Raw genomic sequence first — 22,579 nt, 5'->3', positions numbered from 1 at the left:
TTCTTATGAATTTATGTGTATGGGGAGCTTGTACTTCATGATTGTATGAACATTTGTGATCCAGCAGTTGGGATGATTAAAAACAATCCGCGTGGATTATATATATATATATATATATATATATATATATATATATATATATATATATGTATATATATATATGTATATATATATACATATATATATATATTATTCATGTGTATATATACATATATATATAACACACTAAACATGCGTGACTTCTTTATATTCACACATATTAAGCCATAAATATCGTTTAATATCCAACCAACTACACCTCAGGAAGAACTCATTCCCAACGGAAAGTATGACTGGTAAGCGCCTCGTCACCGGCAGGATTTAAACCACCTTTGCCTGTTATGAGCTATATATATATATATATATATATATATATATATATATATATATATATATATATATATATATATATATATACATATATATATATATATATATATATATATGCATATATATATATATATATATATATATATATATATATATATATATATATATATATATATATATATATATATATATGCATATCTCACTCGGCAAGAAAAAGTGAGGATACAGTTTTTAATCTTCGGACATATATTGCTAATTAATGCGACATCTGGCAACTTTAGAAGGGGAGGAGCTTCAGTCTTAATGCGTTTGCTTTTTGCTTGACCTCCTATAACTTTCAATCATATTCTACGGTTCTGAAATCATTGATACTTAAATGCAGTAGTAAGCTTTACAGTATTCGTTCAAGTTGTAACTTGCAGTGACAGTTCTGAGCAAAATAAACATTTTTCGACATAACCTACCAACTAACCTTACACAAATGAATTTATGACACCACAATGAACGGCAACGCTCGTGTAATCGGAAACGCGATCTTCCATAATGAAATCAAGAGTTAAATTTGGGCAATGTCCAACGAAAAACATGGGGAACAATAAAGGAACGAATGCAATGTTATGATGAGAGAGAGAGAGAGAGAGAAGAGAGAGAATGAAAGAATGCTGTTGTTGCTGTTGTGTAAGCCTAGGCCTATATGTAGAACTACTAATTTCATTATTTTTTCTTTTAGAGATTGAGCGATACTATATTTGTAAAGTATGTTTTAGCAATGGAGAGAGAGAGAGAGAGAGAGAGAGAAGTTGCTGTTGTGTAAGACTAGGCTTATAAGTAGAGCTACTCATTTCATTATTTTTTTCTTTTAGAAATTGAGCTATACTATGTTTTAGCAATGGATTTAATATATATGATATAATTTGCATTGTATTTTCATATTCGAGAGTAAATTTACCGAGATTATGTGTTTTCTGTAAGAAAAAAATTAAAATTCGATGAACGAAATTAATGAAAACTGTATCCTCACTTTTCTTGCCGAGTGTACATGCACAGTATATGTGTGCTTTTTTTGTATTGCATCGTAGTTTTATTTAATGTGATATAATTACTCTGAAAGGTCAGTACACTTTCCGATTCATTTGTATTGATGTTGATGTGCTCTTCCATTTTGTATTATTTCCCTAATTACGTAATCAACGTTACGGGGTAAGACACACACACATATATATATACATACATACATATAAATTTCTGACTCACGTTGGGATCAGACCAACGTGAGTCAGAAATATTCTGTTCCACACGTGATTGTGTGTTTGATGATTTCTATACATATATAATATATATATATATATATATATATATATATATATATATATATATATATATATATATATATATATATATATATATATATAATATGTATATATATTTTTTCTTTTGTTTGAAAAATAATATTTCTTATGTTAGTAAAGAAATGAATTTGAAGAAAATAAGAAGTCTGGTCTGGACCACTGAATTCGGTTTCACCGTTATGTCCTTAGCAACAGAAAATGTAGGACTATACGTTAAAGACTGCTCAATATTTGTGTGCTTAGATGTGCAGCCGCCACCGATCCCACCGTAAATAACAGTGATTAAACTCTTGCGCCCCGTCAAGTCTTTTTTGAAGCCTAGTGCATCTCATTTTGCGCTGCGACGCTGTAACGCCCTTGGACTGTTCAGTGTTGTATTTATGAAATTAACTTTCATTAAAAAAAAAATCAGGCATTTTGCACGATCATACGTAAGTAACTGACTTCAGTTACGGTGTCTCTTGGGTCTCTTATCTGCATGAACACATGCGTATTCGCTTATACACTAACATACATAAGCAGCGATAAATTGGGCGCAGGAAGACAAAGGCTATCGCATAAGCAGCGCCTATTACTCAAGGCAATAATCATCATTTAGAAGATAATCATGCTTAGAGCGCCTCGCATTACGGGCATTACAAACACATAAATCAAGGAGTGGCGGTAAAAGTTGCCGAGGAATATCTTATTAAGAAACAAATTACTGAGCATGAATAACAAGGGAGACATTCTTTATGGGTTAATCTCTTCTAAATGCCCTGATGAAGACCCTAATGAGAAATGCCTACTTCAGAGATGACGTTAATGCCGCGGCTATCCGAGCATTAGTAGAATTTTCTCCCTGACGACTTCATCAGGATTGATGGGACGAAACGTTCATCTTTCATTTATGAATCTCTCTCTCTCTCTCTCTCTCTCTCTCTCTCTCTCTCTCTCTCTCTCTCTCTATGTGCGTGTTTAATGCAAGTAATTTATGATAATCACATCAAATATGACCTTACTTAAGTGCGATGCAGTTTTAACTTGCGTAATTAAATCGTAATTGAATATTTATTTCCACTTCACCATAAGCAGTGAAATTAAACAATGTTCCTCAAGCTCTTTTTCTTATCAAAGTTAGTCGTAATTTTGTATTATGGTGTTAATAGCTTGGGAATACATACTTATATGCTCTTATGTTGTAATGGACTTCATCCTTTATTTCTTGGGTTTATCAGATCGGTAGTGACGCAGGTTATTAGATGCTTGAAAGTTTTTCCTTTTCTCGCAACTTACAATACATTCTATTTTGTGAGTATTCCAGCGCTCCAGAAGAAAACTGAGCAATTATTTTATAATTATGCTTTTTATTAATAGTAATTTTCCTCTAGTAACGGATGAATCTGCGATGAATCAACTGTGCAGGAATCTTCTACATTATTACATGTTTCCTGTACCTGCACAAAAGGCTCATCAACAGCAAGTCAGCCCATACCCTCATTCCCACTGTTACATTGCTTCCCTCTTGCATTCTCAGATACTTAGTCTTAAAACTTAAGAATGATAAAGGCTTTTCATTTACCTATGTTCTCTATGCCAGCCTTTCTTTCTAAAGTTATCTTACACAGTTCATCTAAGAAATTCTTATGTAACTTTTTGGCACTTAATATTCACAATCCAGTTTCACAGAGACGAGTCTGCACAGCGGTTCCTCTCAGCATTAGATATCATAGACATTCCTCTTTCCTTCCAAAGCTTTTGCGAAGATTATGCTAAAGCCATGCTCCATAAGTTTTCTTTCATCTACTGCTATCCGCTTCAGTTACTTGTAAATTATGTTCATCAGAAACCTCATTTCACCATCATCTAAACCACCAGTCATTGCTCCATCTTACTGGATTCCTTTCAGACCTTAGGATCTTCCTTCTGTTAACAGTGACTTGCAACTTGCTAGACTTACAGATCTTTTCAAACACTTCTGCACGTCTCTGCAGCTTCTCTCCACTTAAATAACACTGTATGAACAGGTCTATACTCCATCCGTGATTCCTTTTATTATCCCACAGAACTTGCTGCTACTTTATGTCCTTTCACAATTTTTTTAATTATCACTTCGGTAACAAAAATATGTTGTATCACCATTGAGAGACAACTCCATACCCCAGTTATACACCAAAATAGTCTCATTCTCCCCGTATCTGTCATAAGGCTTCTTTTCTCTCCATGAATGCCACACACGGCATGGGGTCTTAACTCTAAAGCTTTGCTCAGAATTGCCCAGCATACCTATTCATTGTTGAAACCCAAACTGTGCTTTCCCTTTTAGTTCTATTTTACTAGCTACATGCCCACTCAACCAAAACAATATACGAACTGAGATTCAGACGAGGAACGCCTTGTGGAAATATTCCTTCTAATATATATATATATATATATATATATATATATATATATATATATATATATATATATATATATATATATATATACATATATACATATATAATATATATATAAACACATACATATATGTATATATTATACATATATACATATATAAATGTATATAATATTGAGAGAGAGAGCATTCTACAGAGAGAGAGAGAGAAGTGAGTATATATATATATATATATATATATATATATATATATATATATATATATATATATATATGTGTGTGTGTGTGTGTGTGTGTGTGTGTGTGTGTATTAGCATATATATATATATATATATATATATATATATATATATATATATATATATATATATATATATATATATATATGTAAACATATATGTGTGTGTATATATATATATATATATATATATATATATATATATATATATACATACATATATACATACTTATATATTATTCTCTCAGCTTACTTGCTTTGCCTACACTTCATTACCTTAACTTATTTTTTGTTACAATCATTTTCGGCAACCCAGCTTCGCGCGAGGATGTTATCATGTCTAACTTTACAGGGTAAAAAGAAATAATATTTTGCTTTTTGATTTATCAGGCCCATTTATCATTTAAAAAAATCACGGTTCTACTGAACGCATTCCCATCACTCATTCTGATGAGCATAATGATATGGCATATGATTTGTGATATTAATCTCATCTTTTGCATCGATAGAAAGACCCCCCTTTTTTTATTCACTGTCGAATAGCGAGATCAACGGTTGTCAGTCTTTTATGGCGGTGGGAAATTATTAATTTTGATATTTAGGCATTGCAATGCAAATTCAGGAGTGGAATTTGTTGCATATGAAATAAGAATAAAAATGGAATAGATCTTTGGATCGGTAAATCTTTAAATCATGCGCCAATTGCCGCCGATCCTTTATTTCCACGACGATTTTCGTTATTCAGCAGGAATTTCATTACGTTGGCTTTGAAAAAACCCGTTCTCTCTCAAAAAGTTACTATATATATATATATATATATATATATATATATATATATATATATATATATATATATATATATATATATATATATTGATCACTGATTTATGGGTGAACCTTTTCTAGAGAACTTAAACAGTATCTGCTTCGTTCACTGTATCATGCAAGCACCTTTCCATTAACTTGATATATGGACCCTTCCTTTCCTTTATAGCTTTTACACCATTTACCGACCTGTCTGTCCCAGGTATTCCCCTCCTCCTCCTCCTCCTCGTCCCCCTTCCCAACATTACCGAATTACACATATTCTATATTCTTTCCATTAGTCCAAATCACCTCAAAACACTGATCGATCCTTTCACTTCTGCTGCCACTGCTTTTATGTACAGACATTTGTTTGCTCTTCATTTCTTTTCTTCCGCCCTATTTACTATGCAAACAGCTGCAATGTTTTCCCCTTCTATTTGCATTTAACGTCCACACTTCACTTCCATAGGGAAACTTGGCTCAACGTTCCATTCATACATTCCCACTTCGACTTTCATGTACACTCCAATTCTCTTCCCAGCGTTTTGCACACTCCCTCTTACCTTCTTTTTCTCACCTATTTTGTGACTCGCCTCCTCCTTCTTTGTACCATCACCCTTTATATTTACTTACAGATGCCCATACGAATTAAGTGGTTCCATTCTTCCACCATCCATATTAAAAGTTATTACGCCATCTTCCATGTTTCCATTTACCCTCATAACTTACTCTTATGTACAACTTACTCTTATCTATATTTACTCTCAACTCTCCCCTTCTGCTTGCATGCTCACATTCTTGCAAACACTTTCCAAATCTTTCAGTAGTTTCTGCAGTTTCTTGTTACCATTCCAAATTGGCTGTGCCATCGTAAACACCAATAATTCACGATTCCTTTTCTTATCCTCCTGATTTGCAACATTAAGTGTCCTTCCTCTGACTTCTCACTTTTGTCCTTCTGTAAACATACTGAACTGCCCAGGAGACAACAAAATTTTAGTCTCAGACCCATTTTTACAAGAAATCTGTAAACTAACACATGCTTAGCTTCAGTAATAAAAACCTTTTACCAATCTCAGCAGCATATCTTTTATACCACATACGTCTCTCAGCGCTGTTAGAAGCTTTTCTCACTCCATGCTTACCACATAAAGCATTTTCCCTTAATGTCAGTTTATTCAAACTTCCTTAAACCACATAATTCTTCTCCTGTCAGTTTTCTGCCATATGCTACTTTCCCAATCAAAATCCTCCTATACAGCCTCCTACCATAATAAGTAATATAATGCCTGTATGATGTTCATAGTCACCTCTTATTTATGCAGAGGAATAGCTATTCCGCTCTCCCAGTAACATTGAACTTTTCCTTCGTCCAGACATACGTCACAAGCCCTGGTCAGCCTCTCTGTCCCTCAGTCACCACCATACTATGCCATCTCACTTGCAATTCCATCATTGTCATATATCTTTTCATTCTTCAACCTCATAATTGTCCTCCATATGCCTTCAACATTTAATTCCTGAGACATTCTCAAACTCATGCGTCATTCAGCTTTGCCTCTCTCTACCTACCACAAACGACAGATCGTCAAAATACTTGTTCCGCCCACCCTCGATTGTATTATCAGTGTCATGAAAATCAAGTATCTTTTTTGAAATATTACATTATTTTTACCTCTATATTTTATTATTGGAAGCTTTACGCTATAGATAGCTTACGTGAGCGTTTAAAAAGAATTATTTTTTTATCAAAACAAATACTCCACTCTCTAAACCAAACACGATAATATGTAAACACATCGTATGACTTCTTTTGGAAAGAACCAGTAATATCTCAAAAGTAGATTAAAGTTAATCGAGTGTTAAATGCTCTTATTCTTGATAGCTGAGTAAAGAATTTTTCATGTCTCTGGTCGACTGCAGTTCCAAACCTTTCAGAGAGAGAGAGAGAGAGCTTTATAAGAAGGTAAAGGTATAACATTCAACATTCATCTCTGACGTCACTGTCGTCACAAATCATTACTAGAGAAAAGATAAAAACGTAAGGATGTAGCATTCCTGAAAAACTATGTATGTAAAGAAAAAATTCAGAAATCTTTATTGATGCGATAGGATTCCTTTCTAGGATAAGAAAAAACACACGAAGTGGATCTTTGTTTTTCTTTTTATCTACAAGACGCATAAATTCCAACGCCTCCGCGGCAAATATTTGCACATATTTCCAGCAGGCGAACGTAACGGGCAATATGCGCAGTAAAGATGATGCATTATTGCTCTATAACCTGGGAATAATAATGGGATATGCAGTAACTGTGGTACTTTGTTTTATATATATATATATATATATATATATATATATATATATATATATATATATATATATATATATATATATATATATATATGAGTGTGTGTGTGTGTGTGTATATATATATATATATATATATATATATATATATATAGAGAGAGAGAGAGAGAGAGAGAGAGAGAGAGAGAGAGAGAGAGAGAGAGAGAGAGAGAGAGAGAGAGAGAGGGATAATACATTAACCTCTATATCCCTAATTACCATTTCATTTTTTCCCTATGTTACTCTCATTTATGTATATAGCCTTTTACTACATACTCCATTAAATAAATAAGGTAAATAAATAAGTTAATTAGATTATATATGGAATGTCCCTGACAAAAAAAAAAACAAATGACTTCGTCCAACCATGGCTCGCAACTGCAGAGAGCTAAACGCTAATTCGAGCAATTCAAAAGAGAAAAAAATATATGGAGCTTGACAGGCATTTTATAATTAGTCCGATGGATGACTCATTTAATTTGAATAAATGACGCCCAGTAATAAAATTGTCAGACGCACAATTCTGCTGTTACACGTCATTAACAGACCGATCCCAGCCTCAGCACGAAAATGCAGCTGCATAGAATATTCTTTTGGTCTCTGCCCTGTGTTAGTATGTTTCTTTGTGTATTTTCCAAGTTACTTACTTCTGTAGCAACTACCTAGATGACCTCTTTTGTGAAAATCGAACACGCATGCTCTCTCTCTCTCTCTCTCTCTCTCTCTCTCTCTCTCTCTCTGGACTTTGTGTTCTTGAGTGACTCGCGAACCGTCATGAAATTTGCTGATTTTCTCTTGGCTTTGTACCGAATGACTGCGCGAAATGGAGGAATGATTAAGAGCTGAATTAATTTGTCATTTTGTAGTCCGTGACCCGGTGCGTGCGGGGTTGTTTTTGTTGCTAAATGTTTCCTTTTCATGTTAAATGATTCAAATTTGGTTTTGCTACAAGACTCCCAAACCATTGGAATATCCTTACTCATCAGCTTCGTAATGGGACAGTTCTGAGGTCTCTTTAAGAGGACAAACATATGAATTAGGACTTTTTGTTGAAGAATTCTTATATCCGTGGTACCCAGTAACGCGTGTATATTTGAAGAGATCCTTTCAAATCTGGCATTCGCTTGCCTCTCTATCTAATTCTTCTTTCTTAATTCAACTATATTAGATAACCGTTTTGAATATTAAACGCAAAATCCCTGACTTTCTGTTATGTTCTGTTTGGTTGATCAAATATCTATGCCGCTTTTAGTTGATTTGAGTATGTATACCGCTGTTAGCTGACTGGAAATACTTTCCCGTTATTAGTTAAATGGAGTATCTGTGAAGCTACCGGTTGGTTGGTGTTTTTGTGACGCAATACGTGATTCTCCGGAGTATCTGTGTTGTTGCTTGATTGGGGTATTTGTGCCGATGTTAGCTGATTAGAGTATTTATGTTGGTATTAATTGACTGAAGAACCTAAAGTTATATTCGTTGGTTAGAGTAGTTGTACGCTATTATTTGGTTGGAATTTCTATGTCCTTTATTGATTGACTGAAGTTTCTGTATATTTATTAACTGGTTGAAATATCTGTGCTGTTATTCTTTGAAAGAAGTACACGTGCTGCTATTCTTTGAAAGAAGTATTTGTGCTGCTTTTAGATGAGTGACGCATCCGTGGCAGTATAAGTTGACTTTAAGTAACTTTGCCACTATTATTTTGGTGGAGTATATGCAGCTATTAGTTGACTGAAGCCTCTGTAACGCAATTAGTTGTTTGAAATATCTGTGCTGTTATTAGTTACTTGGAGTATCTTTTCCACTATTAGTTGGGTGGTGTATGTTGCTTCTATTAGCTATTGGTTGGAGTATCTGTACTGCTGGCATTTACTTGGAATAACTGTGCCACTATTATTTGATTGAAGTATCTGTGTTGCCAGTAGTTGTTTGAATTATCCGTGCCATTCTTAGTTGTTGGATTATCTGTGCCACTCTTAGCAAGTTTAAGTATGTGTGCAGTTATTAGTTCACTGAACTTGAGTATCGTGTCTCTTAAAACGTGAATGATGTTAACATATTATTGGACTGGTCAAGAATGCCATTTATGTTACTAGCTAACGTTCATAGAATTTACTTAAATACTGTGAAAAATTGCTAGACAGTGGTAGGGTTTTTTATTGTTTTTAGCCCGAGTAAATTTTGAAAGGATGTTTTTTTTTTTTTTTTTTGTAAATCACTTGTGGGTAATGAGATCATGGCAAAAATTGCAGTTTCATAAGAAAGTGATTGAGACCTCAAGGATTGTTGATAGCCTCATATCAAATTTATTGTAAGAGGAGGCCCTAATTCTATTGTTTTGCATACTTATCTTTTCCTCAATTTCCAGCCGTTGTCACATTTTACTTATAACTTAGTCCACAAACAGTATTTGAGGTTTAAACGGGTTTCTCTAACCAGACTTTAATATTAAGTCTTTTTATCACCCTAACAACATTAATTTGTTGTAAATGAGGTGCTCCGAAGTGGGTTAGCATCTATCTTTATGAGTGTGAAGGTTGGAGGGTAATGCTACTCTCAAATCTTCGCAAGGGCATATCCATATATATAATATAAACAATTGAAGAGGCTCCAAAAGAAAGTGATAATATTGTTTTTGAGTATTTCCATGTGTATGTGATAATTCACCCCTTCTGTTTACAGGCATATATTAATTTCTTTATCGGACGGTGGTGTTTAAACACTGGCATGTTTACTTGTAATTTACTAAATCTACTGATTTCATAGCGTTAAGAATAATTTTTTAATGTACTGTAGCCTGTATGAGCAGTAAAAATAGATATTTATTTTCGGCATTCAAACACACATGATTTTAAAGCCACTGGCATAAGACCTGTCTAAATCCATAGTTTCCATATTTAAGGAACCCCAGCAAAAACGGGGACCAAAAACCCGTACATAAAAAAAACTTCAGTAAAACAGAACATCATAACAAGTTTTTGTTTTGGATGTAGGGGAATTAATACTCTGTTTCGACATGATCGTGAATATTCTCCCTTTTATTTTTTGCGCGCTAGAGAGTGCTTCCGGCGACATTTATAGCGCTTCCGTCAAATTCGGAGTCGAAATGAGACTCAATCACGGACCCAGGCAAAAAAAGTCGAGCGAAAAAGCTTTTAATCCCAATCTAAATCACCGATCCGTCTCCATGTACAGTACATCGGAACACATTTTTTGTTTACGCTTCTGTTTTTTCGCCTAATCTATTAATGCATCTTTTTTTTTTTATTTACGCGAAAACACTGGGCAAATTAGGTAATATATTACTCTCCTCTCTACTAATGAAAGAGTTGTTCGGTGTTGATTTCCTCTACCTGTCAAAAATTTTCAATTTAGTTGAAAGTAATATTGATCGGCATTCAACCTTGATTGTCGTATTGGTATGAGGGTTATTTTGCATTTGTGTGAAGAAGGAAGATAAGGGATAAGCGGACAGTTTCTAAGCAGCTTTATAAAATTATAGACATAGTAGGTGGTTGAAGAAAATCCTGCTACATATGCTTACATTACACAGGCACACAGACATTACATATAGTATATACTGTATATATACATATACAGTATATATACATATATATATATATATATATATATATATATATATATATATATATATATGTATATATATATATATATATATATATATATATATATATATATATATATATATATACACACATATATATATATATATATATATATATATATATATATATATATATATATATATATATATATATATATATATTATATTATATATATACTGTATATATATATATATATATATATATATATATATATATATATATATATATATATATGTGCGCGTGTGTGTGTGTGTGTGTGTGTGTGTGCAGTGTGTTTTTTGTGTAAATTGTTTTGATATCATGGCGATGTTCATGCTCTTTCGTGAAGGAAATACCATTCTTTTTAAAAGGTTAACTGTAATTCTTGCCAGTAATATCAAGGGAATATACTTACAAATTTAAGGCAATTAGCTTAGCTAGAGATTCAAACACTTTTAATGAAAATGTATGAAATGTTTCTTGTGATCTTACTCTGTTCAAGTGAACGAGAGCCGAGAAAAAGTCGTGATTCTGGCTTTTACAGAACACTGAACAGTCATATAAAAAATTAATTTTAAAGTTCGCCCTGTCAAGGAATGAAAGCAAGACAAGATTATTTTTCGTTCTTTCGGTCGAATTCATATTTTAATTTTATGGAGAATATTTTTATGCGTTTTTTTCTGCATATGTGTGAATATGTATCCTCTTTTCGATGTCAGAAAAGCACTGGACTGCTATCCCGTGGTTGCAAAGCTGCGTTAATATCCTCACATAACTTCGTGCAATCATCCATTATCTTTTGCTTTTATGAAGAATGAGATATTGGTAACGGAAAAATGTGTATGAAGAGCAATTTATAATTTGGAAAATGAAAACTTTTTCGTTTAAGAGTAGGAATTCAAAATACTAAAACTTGAATGTAGTGCAGAATCTGTTTCCAGGATGAAAAACGGCTTTCTTTTTTCCACTTTGGCGAGAACTAAAAAAAAAAAAAGAGGAATTAAACTTGAATGTGAAAAGATGTCTCTGATGGCTAAAATTTTTTATTTTTTTTCTTTAATATCCTATAAATGTGCTGAATCGACACTTGATCTTAGAAAAGTTGCTGTTCTTGGCAATAACAATAAAAGGTGAAAGTCCTCAATTATGTGCATGAGTAAAAACTGTATTTTGAAACAAGTAAAAACAATTACTAGAAATGGGAGCTTTCGACCGTTTACAAGACGATCCTCTTCAGATGTAAACAGTTGGTTGAAGAGGACCGTCGTACAAACGGTCGAAAACAACCATTTTTAATAATTTTTTATATTGTATTCAAATTATAGTTTTTGCTCACTTATTATTTTCGGTTACAGTATAGTGATGCACCATAGATATTAACAAGAAAAGTGAATTAATGAACTAAATGTATTTCAAACAAAATGAAATAGAAGTGAAACCATAACATTAAACAGTTTTGTTTGCAAAACAAAACTTAAAGATTAATTTTCAGATTCTAAGGTGTGCTTACTGCAGTCTTCATCTGAGTAAAATTCTTTGACATAATCTGACTTCTTGAGGACTTCACACCAAGTAAAATCCCAGATGATTTGACCAAGACTGGAATCTCGAATGACGTTATCTCCTCTGGGATTCTGAGTTATTTCACCACACTTGCAGTCTTTGGTGTTGAAGGGCACTAACCCCGGGGAGTTTGGAAGGCATTGTCCACCTTAGAACGAAATAAAGTTATAATTGTTTTGACATAGGTCTCACACCATCTGCTTGTGTATATTTTGGTTTACATGAATCACATCTAAATGTCATGCTTAAACCTAGATGCAAATTGAATTTCAAATGCGTGTCTTTTCTGATGATTTATCGTACTGGTACAGTCAGTTATAAAGCATTACTTACACCTGACAGATAAAAATGACCATGGCGTACCAAGTTTTAATGGATTTAACCATGGTTGTTAGAATGGTATTTTGTATTATCCTGCGGTAGAATATATCTTTGACTTGAACTTAATGCTTGAAATTGCCACCTACCCGACACCTTATGATACAAGCTGTGTAATATGTAGGTGCTTAGATGACAACGAAAATCCAGGCAGCGCTAAACCTGCTTTCACCATGAAGAGAACTAAAATCCACCGTGGGTGGTTTGAATCGTTTAAACTGGGGTCTTCTTTCGTTATGTCTGCACAGAATTGTAATATTTCCTCTTATTTTTCAAACATTCTACGAGTACCATGTTAGCAGGCGTGAGCCAAGCCCTGCATTACTGAGCCACAGTACCTTCTTAAGGTGGAATATGTGGTCGAATTACAGCATACATAAAAAATGTTTCATTAGCGCTGGTTTTAAACATATCTGCCAAGAATGCGTATTCATAGATTATACTTTAAAACTACTAAAATACCAATGCCAACTCTATAAAAAAACTTTTTGAATCTAGAGGCTTGTTGTGTATACGATAGAGCAATTATTTTACCAAAACATATTTTGGCGATGTGCCTTTAGATTTTAATTAAACATTTTTGACAGATGGCCGCATGGTCGTAGCCTTTATGAAGGAAAACAAACGCTCGGAAAAGAATTTCGCCCTGGGCGTTTCGCCGAAAGTCTAAGGGGGAATTGAAAAATATGAGTAGCGATGCGACGTTAAAGGAGATGAATGAAAGAACCAGCGACAATTCTACTTCTCTAATTGTGGACGCAGAAGCAGTGCAGGCGGTGAGGGAGGTAATAATGAGCATTACTACTACTACTACTACTACTACTACTAATAATAATAATAATAATAATAATAATAATAATAATAATAATAATAATAATAATAATAATAATAATAATGGAGAAGCAAATCCAGAGTTATGTACGGGTACAAATATATCGAAAAATAAATCTGTATAGATTTATTTTTAAATATGTTTGAACCCATACCTAACTGTGGATTTTTTCTCCATTTCAAGACTCATGCTACCATGCGTAATTTTCAGTAATTACATAATACTAATAACAATAATAATAATGAACACGCATAATGATAATACAGCACTCTCATAATAATTTCGAGCCACAATAAACAGATTATATGAATTAAGACAACCACTTTTTAATATCGGTGCTCGAGAATCGCTGGACCGGCCGCATTATGAGGTTAAAGTACTCTTGAAATCTGACTGATTATCCCTTGGAGAAGAATTACGTAGATGATGCTTTGGGCATCAATTAGGGTTGACGATTTGGGGAAGGAAGACTCTTCAGGGATACTGGAGGGGGTCTGTATTGGAGCTCGAGTGGGAAGAGGGGGGGCCGGAGACAAAGAAAGAGGAATGGCAAGAGGAAGGAAGATTTTGCGAAAGAGGAACCTCCAAAGAGGCAGGAGGGCGTCTAGTTTGTAGCCTGAGTGGGGAGACTGCTGAAGGAGACTGAACCACGGAGGAGAAAAAGAGAAATTTCAGGATTCTTGTAAGATGATGATAGAAAAGTCTAAAGGAAATAACTGAAATGAGAACACGGAACAGATGCTGTAAACGGAGATTGCGTTGTTTGAATGGAAATGCAAACAGCAAAATTTCGGGAAATGAATTAGAAGGGGGAGGAGAATTAGACTGAAAATGAAGAATTGCATGAAATATGGATAACGATTATGTACAGTCAAAACCAGCATAGTCGAATAAAACAAAGGCACAATGATTGAGGGAGAGGCGGAGTAAGAGAAGATAAAGCATAAGAAGAGCATGATAAAGAAAAGAAGCCATTGTGAGAACGAAGATTCTTTTAAGTGAGGAAAAGAGTCAGAAGAAAAAAAGTCCACAACGGGAAGTCAAAGCTCACTCATAAAATGAAACGCGGTCAAGGAAATGCTGTCAGTGAAACGGAAGAATTGATTTAATTGGTTTAAATACGAAATGATGAAACGCAAAAGTTTTTATATTCACCAAAACACCCACTGTATACCTAAAAACAGTTTTTATTGGTAAAAAATGTTAATACCTGTTGATGCTGAATGATAATTCAAGGTTTTCCAATCATTTTTAGTAAAATGAACCAAATAATCAGAGATACGTCGAACGAAGAATAAATACATTTTGTTTTTCTATTCGTGCGGACGAACAGAGTGTTTTTTTTTATTTTTAATGAATCTGTAAAGAATCCATACGTTATATTTTAATTGGAATTGAATCCAGGACACTTGTTAAGTTACATAAATCGAGTTAGATCTAAACCTACTCAAGGGAAAAGAATCGCCCTAACAATTCATGTCGAAAGTTTTTTCTAAACCTATGAAGCGCTTGACTCCAGCAAATTTACTCTCGGCAATATTACAAGTTCTTTTTTTGAAGGGTTTTAAAAACATGAAATACAACAGTGCATCCGTTGACCTTTCATTTTTCTACTTTTTTTTTAATAAACTTCATGCTGCAATCCGTTCTTTTTTTTAGAGCGTCGACAGTAGGATCTATGGTTCATATTCTATGAAGCCAATTGAAATGGATTGTCACATGTAGTTTCACCCCCTTTGATTCGAAAAGTAAAACTCTAGATGAACCTCATGCATACTGCAAAACTGATTACACTCACAGATACACACACATATATATATATATTTATATATATATATATATATATATATATATATATATATATATATATAAAAAGAAAAAGTAGGTTTTCACTAGTGTTTTTTTATGGCCTATCACTTGTAACATTCATTTTGTTGGAATACAACCCCAAACGTCTTTTTGAAAGTGTCACGTAGGTGATCTTGCTGTATATATATATATATATATATATATATATATATATATATATATATATATATATATATATATATAATATATATATTATATATATATATATATATATATATATATATATATATATATAATAAAAATCATGGTACTTATTGTGTATTGTCCACATAGATTATACAGAGCGTCTTATCGAAAGAATTTTCCTCTCTGAGCCACTAGCTAAATTGCAGTGCAAAAGAGAACATTAAGAAAATTAAATAGATTATGGAAACAAACCGGAAATTATATATGAGAACACTAAAAACACATTGTATTTTGTATCCCTTAAATGACCATATAAGAACAATGCCAAATGAAGTTAAATTTGATTAAAAAAAAAAAAAGCAGAAATGGCTATTTTTGTTTATACTTTATTTTCAAAGAGAAAGGGAAGGAAAAGGGGTAACAGATTAATGGATACCTAACAGTACGAAAGGAAATTGTTTTTAGTGAGCGGAATAAAGATATAGTCAAATTACCGAAATTAATTCTAAGTAAATCGATTGCTGTTTAGCGATGGCTTCCCTGTTATAGCCTGCAGCTTCAGTCTCTCTCTCTCTCTCTCTCTCTCTCTCTCTCTCTCTCTCTCTCTCTCTCTCTCTCTCTCTCCTGTTTTAGTGTAGGTTCATACAATACGTGCACACACTCACATATGTACACATACATACATACATACATACATACATACATACACACACACACACGCACAAGTACCACACTAGTAACTTTGTAACTACAGTTAACATAATATATCACCTAAAAAAGTGATAGTATTCATCTGTCTGTTACACTGATGTATAAATGCGGTTTTTAAGATTTCGTCTACTTAGTGTTATTATTTGCCCAGCGCAATGTGACCGCAAGTTTGCACGATTTAATGTGCTTGTAAAGAATATATTATTCTTAGAATGCACCGCTGTTTACGCTGGGGGATTAGTGGGGAGTTTAAGGAGCCTTTCTGTGCAATGTATGAGAATGTTTACTGTTGTCTTCATTGCAATCAAGGAGGTACTTATTTAGTTTCTGTTTTTTCCCGCTTTTAATTATATGGTTTTTATATGTTTTTTTTTTTTACAATTATTTTCCAGCATCTGGTGCATTTACTTTGTATTGATCTTCGTGGCTTTCTAATTGTTTCTACTTAATTTCTAATATTTTTCCTTTTGTTGCTTCTCTTAAATTATATAAGTTCTGTTTACTTTTATGTAACTTTTACTTTATTTGCTGCTTCGGTTAGGGGAAAGGTATCAGTTTGTTCTCAGAAACAGGTGACGGTCACTCACTGTTTTGATTGCCGCGTCAAGTATATAAAGCACTAATTTACGCATTGGGTAAGTGTAATATTGGGCATACTGTGCCTTTTTGATATTGCAGTTATCTAATTAAAACATTACTAGCATTATGGCTCAGCCACATTAAATGCGTAATGCTTAAACATTCCCATGAAATATAATTTTCATAACCATATTGGCAACAGGGGACGTGTATTTGGTCTTCATTAATTCAGAATTTTCAGAATTATTTTTTATAACCACTAATTGTAAATGACATTTTGACCAATCATGTACTATTTGCAGTTGTATTTTATTTATCCTGGTTTTTTTTTATTGGTGACTGTTGGATAATTAACTTCAATTATGCATATAATTTATTATCTGTTTGTAATATAGGTGAAATTCTTTATTCACGTCACTTTTTGGGCAACATTTATTTTTCGACTCCGTCATATAGATCCTTGTTCTTAGTAACTTTTGCCTCCCTCCGGGTATTAATATTTAGTACTCATGTTTGTAATATCAACTTTTCACTGAATGTGGTAATAACATTGTTCATTATCTCGCATTGTTATGTTGAATGTTTCTCACCAATGCCTCTAATTATTGCACTATATGCCCATTACTCAGTGGATTGACCCTGTTGGGATGAGACACTGTAAATATGAAATTTCTACCGATTTAATCTAATGATTCTCTCGATTTTTGACTAGAGAAATTTGTTGTATTTTTTAAGTTTGACTCAGGTTTTCATCATCATCATCAATATTACCACCGCAATAATAACTGCAATTGTTCTTTTTTTTATCAGTTAGCACATACTATAATATGGATATGATAACTTGCACTTGCCATTTTAATTGTAACTGCGGTGTCATTCATTAAAACAGGAGAAACCACTTCGAAGTCACCTCAGCATTAACATTTGCTGTATAGACATTGGTCAGCTGAACGCTCATGTTATAATTGAGATAAGACTGCTATCGCAGTACCGAGGATAATATTTTTACTGCCTGTTATTATATTTACAATCCTATGGTTACAACACGTGGACTGCAGATAGTAGTGCAAACATTATTATCCGCAGTACAATAATAACATTTAAACTGCAGATAATAAAGTTTTATACTGATAAACGTAAATTCTACAGTACAGTTGTAATAACACCTATATTGCAGATCATAGTAATTAGCAATACAAATGTTACCGTCTGCAGTAATAACACAGCCTACATATGAGCACCAGTTAAATGCTACTGTTAATAACAATACCAATCGATAACCCTAACAACCTTATTCTCTCCTCATTCTCATAGGTGGCACATCGAGCAGTCCCCCGGGTATCGATTGGAGCCAGTGGTGGACTTACGACGGGATATCCGGGCCCCGATTCTGGGGCGTGATCAATCCCGCCTGGGGCATGTGTCGCGACGGCAGGCGACAGTCGCCCATCAACGTGGATCCGAAGACGTTGTTATTCGACCCGAACCTTACACCTTTCACCCTCGATAAGGTCACGGTGAGTTCAAGATGACATCCTGGTAAACCCGAGACCAAATCGTCATTGGTCTGTCTGCATGTTTCCACCTACTTTCGTTGGTTCAGTTTCCATACCTGCGATTTTTTTTGTCTCTCTAACGTTAGCTCCTATTTTGTTTATTCAGCTTTCTATCTGTCTATTAATCGCTTTTATTTAACTAATTACACATGGATCTATTCCACCTTAACCTTTCCGTAAAAGGCAACAAAAGGCCGTAATTAGATCATTTGCTAAATATCGTTGTGTGATTTTTATATGGTCCTGCCTCGTAAGATTAATTTGGTTTGGTTATTGAATCCAAACATATTTTCGCGTGCACAATAAAAAAGACATTCTCTAAAACCTGTTTCTTGACGGGCCGTTCGACTTAAGTAAAGTGAATCATAAAAAGAGAGATGGAAACGTAGCACAGAGATAAGGAGAAAATAAGGACACTATGGACTTAAATCCTACGCTGGACCACTCAGGGAGATTACGAACCAGAGATGCAAGGGAACAAGATAACGACTAAAAGCTTTAGATTAAAGTTATTATCATAGTTTAATGCCACTTAATCTCTGGGGGATTAGATCCGAGATCTGTGCTGTTTAACAAGACGTTGCGTTCTGGGAGCTCCTCCTCCTCCTCCTCTTCTTCTTCCTCTCCCCTCCCCCCCTCCTCCCCTTCTCCCCTCTCTCCTCCTCCTCCTCCTCCTCCTCCTCCTCCCACAGCTTCAAGACGTTTCGTTTTGGGGAACTCCCCTTCGGAAGGCGCTCACCTACCTCCCTCAACAATTCCCCTAGGGGGGTGTCACCCTCGATACCGAGGAGGAAGGAAGGTGTAGGAGTAAGAGGTTTTCGTTTAATAGGATATCGCCCAGAGGAAGAGAAGAATCTTCCTCCTCCTTGATCGGCATTAAGGATTTGCTGATCCCGACGGTTTTTCTTTTGAACGGAAATTACACTTCCGTTGCAAATTCCGACGAAATTGATTCTCTTCCTATCGGAAGACGATAACGAATGGCTCTCTTATATTCGGATTCGCCTTTCTCTTCCGTCATTCTTTCTCCCCTTTTTCGCCTTGTCCTCGGCTTCCTGTCTTCACGTGTTAGTCCATATGCCTCTCCTTTATGCTTTTCTGTTTCTCCTGCCTTTTCTCCACTGTCAGTTTTATCTTTTTTACAGTTTATCTCACCTTCTTCCTTTTTTTTTCCTTTATTAAAAAAAATGGCATTCACCCACATAACTTTTCGAGGCTATCGCGGTTTTATTTTGTTTTGCTTATTTTGTGATTTAGTTTTGCTTACCCCGCCCTCCGTTTTTTTTTTTTTATCTCCGAATTTCCGCCTCGTTATACACTTCCCTCTCGGCTTTCTCCGATTCTTCTTCTCCTTCATTCGCGTCAGTTAATGCGACGTTCGCTAATTTCTATCAGCCAGTATCTCTCTCTCTCTCTCTCTCTCTCTCTCTCTCTCTCTCTCTCTCTCTCTCTCTCTCTCTCTCTCTCTTCCTTTTTATTTTTACCTAACATTTTCCTAGGTCAGAAACGTTATTTATTTAATTGATTTAATTTCCTTTTGTTTTCTTGAATTTATCGTTTTGAACGTAAAAATGTAATCTGTTTTAATTCTAAATTACTATTTGCCAGCATCTTTTATGGCATATGTACACATTATAATGTACATGGAATGAACATGAAAATATCATGTACCAGTAAATGCTTTAATACTAGTCATGAGTAATGTTGTGTTTATAATAATTTTTCTTTTTTTGTGGGGGGTGTCTCGACCTGTTTGAGTTATGTTCAAATGATGTTGCTGGAGTTCTTTCTCGAGAGAAAACCTATCCAGGCACATGAGGTTACACAATGTTATTGGATGGGAGAGGCTGGTCAGTTTTCTTAACTGACGCTAATTGACACATAATTTCTTTTTATGGGGCTTAATACCATTATTTTACGGCCTTTTCTTTTGTTTATATGCTTTGTTTTTTATGTGAAAATATCCGCGTATGCTGATAGATACATATTGGCGTATGGTATATATATATAGTTATATATATATATATATATATATATATATAATAATGTGTGTATGTATATACATACATTCATACATATATATATATATATATATATATATATATATATATATATATATATGTATATATATATATATATATATACATATATATACATATATATATATATATATATATACTATATATATATATATATATATATATATATATATATATATATATATATATATATTACGTACAGTCCACTATATCAGTACAAAAACTACACGAGTGTATACATATACAACTGTACAGTAGTAGTCCATTAGATATGATAAAAAAGGAGAGTACCGTCATCAGTTATAAATGATCTTAACTAAGGTTTGACTTGTATACATGACACTGTTTGTTTTTAGACCGTCTTAAACAAAGCCTGATCACATTAAAGTTTTCACTTTACAACCGGTAGCAGTCTCGTTTCACTGGTTACATAGGTTAAGCGTAAACAGTCACCCTAGTAATTTTGTAAATGGCACATTTTGACACGTGGACGGGAAACTTCTTCATTAACATCTCAAAAAGGTACATACGTGGTGGATGATGTATTGTAGAAGATACGAGAGACATTTTAACAGCTAACAGTTCCACGAGCAGCATGTAACAATGACTTTAACAGTTCCACGAGCAGCATGTAACAATGACTTTAACAGCTCCACGAGCAGCATATGACAATTATGATAAATTTCGTGCTTGAAAATTCATCGGAACTTGTCTTATACTTAGCATACATGTTTAAGACCAATTTAGATTGAAATGCCGTAACTACATATAAATCAGGGAATGAATCCTGGAACTCATAAGTTCTGAAAGCACGAGTCGTGGAAGCATAGTCTCGGATGAGCTATGATTCAAGTGAAGTACTCTTTTAACTTCAAAGTCTCCTTGTAATGAGATTACGAAGGCAAAAGTCTCAGGATGAGAGGGAGTCATGAAGACTAGGAGAAGTTTGACTGGAAGTTTTGAGAGGGGAAACTTATCCCAAGAAGTCTGGTTATTAGAGTTCAGATTTTTCTCTCTCTTTCTCTCTCTCTCTCTCTCTCTCTTTTCTGTGCCGCTTGGCAGGGCGTTGGAGGGGCTCTATCTGCAACTGTCTAGACCACCTCATAATATGACATTTGAATATTTATATTGATCTTGGAGATTTTTTCATGGTACTTTGTAAGAAAAGTATTTCGTTTATTTCTTCCCATATGTGCTTGTTTAGTCTAATTTTATTATATCAATTTATACTGTGCATAATTCAGAAAAAATGGATAAAAATATGGGTTTAAAGTATAGATACCGTCATACCACTGCCAGAAAGATCATTCCATACTTTTAGAATTGATATCTAACGGAATGAATGACGTCGGGCTCTATGTTATGTCTCCTGTAGCAGACAAAAGAATAATGATAGCGACAGGAGCTGATTAGGTAAAAAAGTACTAATTCTAAAAAGAGTTGAAGGGACTTCATAAGTTACTGAATGAAATAAAACTCAGCGCAAGAAACACACAAACCATGAAACTCAAGAACAGAAGGATTTCGTAAATTCCAGGTTGTGAAAATTGTATCCAAACAACTAGGTCTTGAGGAAGTTCTCCATAAGCTCCTGAAGATATTTTACACTTCCATTTTTGCAATACGGCTGGGAGAGAGGAGGTGACGAATTGGAAAGTTGTCATTAGATTTTTCTCCAAACTGTTATTCACAAAATAGGATAAGGGGCCCTCAAAGAGCCACAGCTAGAAATTATGTGTGGTCATCCTGTTACTGAAAAGCAAGGGCTCATGTCTTTCTGTTTTTATTTAATTTATTCTTTAGTAGGGCGGCGAAGAGCGCCCGATTACTTCAG

The 22,579-nt window shown here is 34.1% G+C and overlaps 1 protein-coding gene across 2 annotated transcripts in view; it reads left to right on the top strand.

The window, feature by feature from the left end:
• The window catches only part of LOC136834403 (carbonic anhydrase-related protein 10-like), a 639,930-nt gene that overhangs the window by 415,827 nt on the left and 201,524 nt on the right, over positions 1 to 22,579 (top strand). For both annotated transcript variants that reach the window (XM_067096964.1, XM_067096965.1), the window contains one exon: positions 18,465 to 18,667. In XM_067096964.1, the coding sequence (XP_066953065.1) occupies positions 18,465 to 18,667 (203 nt within the window). The remainder of the gene's footprint in view (positions 1 to 18,464; positions 18,668 to 22,579) is intronic.

The sequence above is a fragment of the Macrobrachium rosenbergii genome, chromosome 53 (assembly GCF_040412425.1).
Source record: "Macrobrachium rosenbergii isolate ZJJX-2024 chromosome 53, ASM4041242v1, whole genome shotgun sequence".
Taxonomy (NCBI): domain Eukaryota; kingdom Metazoa; phylum Arthropoda; class Malacostraca; order Decapoda; family Palaemonidae; genus Macrobrachium; species Macrobrachium rosenbergii.
Note: the sequence above shows the minus strand (reverse complement) of the source record. Positions and strands in the feature narration are given on the sequence as shown.